This window comes from Solanum tuberosum, unplaced genomic scaffold (assembly GCF_000226075.1).
Source record: "Solanum tuberosum cultivar DM 1-3 516 R44 unplaced genomic scaffold, SolTub_3.0 scf00385, whole genome shotgun sequence".
Taxonomy (NCBI): domain Eukaryota; kingdom Viridiplantae; phylum Streptophyta; class Magnoliopsida; order Solanales; family Solanaceae; genus Solanum; species Solanum tuberosum.
In genome coordinates, this window is record NW_006239315.1 from 364,893 (window position 1) to 370,571 (window position 5,679).

Consider the following 5,679-nt stretch of genomic DNA (forward strand, 5'->3'; position numbering starts at 1 on the left):
TGTCTGAGGAAGAGGACTCACTGGTGTGGAATGTGGGGAGCAAAGGGTGTTTCACAGTAAATTCAGCATATGAAGATCTCAACACAGTTGGCATTGAGGAAGTAGAATGGCCTTGGAAGACGATATGGAAAACCAAGATACCCTTAGAAGTAAATTGTTTTACTTGGCTGTTAGCTAAGGAGACAGTTTTGACACATGAGAACCTGAACAAAAGAGGCGTTCACCTGTGTTCCAGGTGCTTTTTGTGTGAAGAGCAAGGAGAGACAGTCAACCATCTCTTCTTACACTGCAAGTGGACAACCCAGCTGTGGCAAATGTTCACCAATATGAGAGAGATTAAATGGGTGAAACCAGGAAGGATCAAAGAGGTTTTGAAGTGCTGGAATAGAGATGGAAATGCAGGAAGAAAGGAGGAGAGATGGAAGATGGTCCCATCATGTATATGGTGGACAGTATGGCTAGAGAGGAACCAGAGATGTCATGAAGGAAAGCAGAGCAACATACAAAGATTTAAGCTTAACTGTTTAGCTCTGTATTATTTTTGGTGTAAACAAGTAGTCTTAGATAGCTCAGAAGTAATCAGCACAACTATAGACTGGCTGTAACTTGGTAGGTATAGGAGCCTATGTAACTACAACACTTTTGGAGGGGAACTACACTTTTGAGGTAGTATACCTGTGGATAAATATAGACTAACTGTTACTTTTATCAAAAAAAAAAAAGAAGAGCAAACCAAAGAGGAAAGACTCCTACCAGATTTATAATCTTTACACTTTACCAATTAAATCTACTAAATCTCCTACTTCCCCCCATAAATTTTGTTTACACCAAAAAAAGAACAAACTAAGACAATTCATCCTAACCTTTTGAATGGAATTGTTAGGATTTTCAAAATGTCTTGAGTTCCTCTCTTTCCATATTGTCTACCAAATACATGCTGGGGTGATCTTCCAATAATCTTCCTCTCTATTTCTCTTTCCCACATTCATCCAGTGATTCAAAAGATTCATAGTAGAGCTAGGCATAGCCCAATTTATGCTCAAAATACAAAAGAACATGTGCCACTGATTTATTGTTGTCCGACAATGTAAGAAAAGATGTTCATTGCTTTCACCCTCCATATAACATAGTAGTCACCTTGAACAAATCGGAAGACCTCTTCTTTGTTGCTTTTCTTGAGTTAAACATGATCTACCTCTACCTCTCCTTAGGTCTGTCACTGTCAACCTCTCGCACCTCCTCACTGGGAATCTGTTCTCCTCTTCACATGCCCGAACCATCTCACTCTCATTTCCCTCATCTTGTCCATCGTGGAGGCCACTCTCACCTTGCCCCGTATATCTTCATTCCTAATTTTATCTCTCCTAGTATGCCCACACATCATCCTCATTTCTGCTACTTTCATCTTTTCATCCTCATTTCTGCTACTTTCATCTTTTGAACGTGTTAATTCTTGATTGGCCAACACTCTTCCCCATACAACACAGTTGATCTAACAACCACACTATAGAACTTACCTTTAAGTCTTAGTAACACATTCTTATCACATGGGACACCGGATAAAAGTCTCCATTTCATCCCCTGCTCCAATATGATGTGTGACATCATTGTCGATCTCCCTATTTTCTTGGATTATTGACCCAAGATACTTGAAACTTCCTTTCTAAAGGATGACTTCTTCACTGATCATGTTACTCCTTTTAAACTCGTGTCAGTCCAATATTTGAAGATTTAAGTTGTCTAGCGATAGAGGTTATCTTTAATTTCTACAGGCATACAAATCTCTAACAAGACTAAAAGACAAGCCTGGGATTGAGGGCAGTTGATGAACTGCAGTAGTAGGATATGAAGATTTAAGGTTGACACTTTACTCCAATCCAAAATAAAAATAAAAACTAACTATGTGCAGAAGAAAATATATATATTAATTGTTGTTCCTCCGAATCACTCACATCATATTAAAAAAAAATTGTGTTACTACTATGAAGTTTCAAAAGTAACTCCCCTGACTAGTCCAAGTTCATGACCAGTAGCCTCTGTATAAACATATCTACAGCATGAATAAACTTATTTAAGGTGCACAGAGCAAATACCTGATACGAAGGATCAACAAGAACATCCCAAATTGTTGCATTGAAAGCATGATCTGATGTTGCACGAGCCATGCCTATCAGCTTCTTTTCTCCATTCCCCTCTGCCAAGTAACTTGTCCAAGTAGACTAAGGTTTTTATCACTTACTTTTAAAACTCATTTGCAAGAAAATTCAGATAATTGAGCATAACAGAAGAAAAAAAAAATGAATTCCCACTATAAAGTTGTTCCACCTACATACCTTCTCCTGATGAGAATTTTCTAGAATGCAAAGTTGCAACTATATAGCTATTTTTCAGAGCTGCGGCTAGCTTAGACAGTGGCCTTCGAGGCCAACCAACCTGTCAAACCCATCACATACTATAACAACATAAGTTAAGTTTTACAACATCTAAGAATAGATTATTTGCAGATGCATCAGTAGGAACTTAAAAACACACAACTTTTCAGAATTAAGGAAGTGTTAGGGCTTCAATCAAATTAAACATCCACAGTGAAGGATTACTCTTTTTGAACTTTGGTTTGCATTTTGTTATCCTTAACATAGCTACTCAACTTCTGTCTTAATTAAAGTCCTGAAAATGCCCATATCACCTTAAGATGATCCAAATTTTTTCTCGAAATGGAGCATTAAGATAAGCCAATCCAATAAATCGGGTTGTCAGTTTTTACTTGACATAAATAATGAAAAGGCACTCAACACAAGTATTTGACGTCCAAAAACTACCGGCCCGTTAAGTCGCGTAGCAAAAAAAAAAAGCACCTACAACAACTACATACCCAGTGTAATCCTATATGTGGGGTCTGGGGAGGTAAAGTGTACGCTGACCTTACCCTACCTCATGGAGGTAGAGAGGTTGTTTCTGAAAAGCCCTCGGCTTGAGTGACGCACATCAAAGTAAAGAGGACATAGCAAATAATAGGGAAAGCATAACATAGAATTCAGAAAACAAGGGGCAATGAAAGACGCATTTCTGGTACAAAGCCTTCAGTAAAATCCAAAAAGCCATGAAAGACGCATTTCCGGTACAATGCCTTCAGAACTACACTGTAGTTCTTTTCTGCACCAATTGGACTGCTGCTCATCAGCCTTTTGCAGGCCTGGAAGGCGTGCCTCTGGCCACACACCTTCAATTTGTACTTTGGAAAACACATTTCTCTCTCCGTGCCTTCCCCATTTATGCTACAACAGATCATTCCAGTTTTAATCAGAGCTCCGACCTCCCACCCCCACCCAATTCCCACCATTAGAGTTGAGGCACATTGAAACTTCATATCTATATGCACCAAATCATCATTGTTTTTTCACATGAAAATTATGTTGTCTAAATCACCGTAAAGAGAGCACCAAAATTTTCACCCCAGTGCAAATGGATTTTGACGAATGTAATCACCTTATCACATAAATCTTGGAGATCATACACATCAACATCCCCTCCAGAAGAGAATATAATCTGTTCAACTGTTCCATCAGGTTGAGTCTTCTCAACTAGAACAAATTCCTCAGGCAAAGGTTCTTCCTCTTCTTCTTCTTCACTGGATGGTGTGTCTATAACCTGTATTGTGTTATTCTTGCCAAACCTGCACCGTTACGCATCATAAGGCTAGTTAAGCTTTATAAGTCTAAGCAATATATTCTACTATTACTCCAAGACAATCTATTAAATGTTCTAAAGAAAATTAATACACACTCCATATAAAACATCCTAGAGACAGCTATAAAATGTATAAACACAGTATATCAACCAGTTTGACGTCGGGAAGTACTTATGAAAGTGAACCTACCCCCCACATTGCATTTACGTCATGTATAAGAGAACCTATCAACCTATAATCCATTAAAAATAAACCTCCTGACTATAAATCTCATGTACACGAAGAATTGCTCCACCTTTCTATCATCACGGATGTTTACTGAAATATCACTTCTACCTTGGTACTTACGTATTGGGCATGGAAATTTTTTATGGTTGAAATTTAATTTCACATAGCATTTTGTCTAACTACTTGACTTCATACTTGTGACAAATAGCATCTTGAAAGACAACAGACTTCTTGATTTCATCAAATAGTTTCCTCTTCCTTCCCATTTTGTTCACATGTTTTCTCTTTTTGACTGTTCCAAAGGATTGACCTCTTTGCTAAAATATCACAGCCTTTTTGGTAAGTATGATGGCATAACTTACCGTCTTCAAGACTTCAAATAATATATAATAATACCACCTTTTTTAGAATGGTAACATGTATTATATATACAGGTATTCTGCACAAGTTGTGTAGTTACCCAAAAAGGTACATAGACAAAATACCTTAGGGCTGCACATAGCCCAGAACTTCAGAAATCGACTGAGCTTCCTCTCATAATTCTTGTTTTTACACTTAAAGTCACAATTCATCTTCATCTTCTCAATAGAATTCCTTTATCTTCAAAGCATCTTAAATTTCTCTCTTTTCATACTGTCCACCAAATACAGTTAGGACAGTCCTCCATTTTTCCGTCTGATTGGATATTTAGCCATCCTTATTCTAGCTAGCAAGCACTTCCAAAACACTCACTGGCATAGCCCACGCCTAATACCCCTCAGGTCAATGAAGATCTCCATTGTTGGTCTGTCTATTTACAATGTAAAAAAATGACAGTTGACTATTTCTGCTTGTTCTCCTTCTCCACATAGATAACATCTGGATCATAGTTGGAATCCACTCTTTGCTGGATTGTCTTGGGTCAAAACTACCTCTTTCACCAAAAGCGAATGGAAGCAAACAACTTCTTGTGGTATCATAACTTTCCAAATCATCTTCCATGGCCAACATCCCACCAGATTGTTTGGAAGCGTTGTACTCTCTATAGGTTGACTTGACTAGAGACTTACCTTTACTATCACTTTGCCACAACGTACGGCACAGCCTATGAAGTCCCTCTGATTGTGCTAAGGAACTATAGGCTGAAATTCTTTCCACTTCCCAGTCATTAAACATTCTCCTATCTCCTAAATCTCAGATTCCACCCTTAGTCTATCCACACCTCACCCATAGTTGCATTTTGCTGCTGATACAGATTGAAAAATTCTGGGAATGACTGCCTCAAAGAGCTTTGTCCTATCCAATAATCTTCCCAGAAAGAGACCTTCCTATCACTCCCCACTTTGAAACTGGATTTACTTCTGATGGGTCACCACAAAATCCTGATTGATCTCCACACACTGACTCCATCAGATGTATTTACTGACTTTGTTGTCCAGTTGTAGGACTCCACCAATCAAGCTTCCAATTCTATTTCCTCCAACTCCTACTGGACATGACATGTTCTGCTATCTTCCTTGATGGAAGTTCAAACAGAAATTGATAATCATTCATCTCGAACACATTGGCCCCACCTTCTGATTTCCATGAGTTACAGGCTCATCACCTAGCATTGTCCAAAGATGGAGCATCCTGTTTACCAACAAGGCATCTACCTCGTAGGTCTTTGTCTGAGACTGCTGTGCCACCAGAGATGGTTCTTCTGGAGTTGCAGGTTCTGATCAGCAAAGTTTTTGCCCCTTCTGTTGCATCTTACAGCTTCTGAAAAAGAAAGCCCCACCCAC

The 5,679-nt window shown here is 38.7% G+C and overlaps 1 protein-coding gene across 1 annotated transcript in view; it reads right to left on the reverse strand.

Annotated features, from left to right (window-relative positions):
• Positions 1-5,679, reverse strand: part of LOC102591080 (probable acetyltransferase NSI) — a 12,916-nt gene that overhangs the window by 2,677 nt on the left and 4,560 nt on the right. The window contains exons 4-6 of the mRNA XM_006362275.2: positions 3,487-3,673; positions 2,334-2,433; positions 2,094-2,194 (exon numbers count right to left, since the gene is read on the reverse strand). Coding sequence (XP_006362337.1) covers positions 2,094-2,194; positions 2,334-2,433; positions 3,487-3,673 — 388 coding nt within the window. The remainder of the gene's footprint in view (positions 1-2,093; positions 2,195-2,333; positions 2,434-3,486; positions 3,674-5,679) is intronic.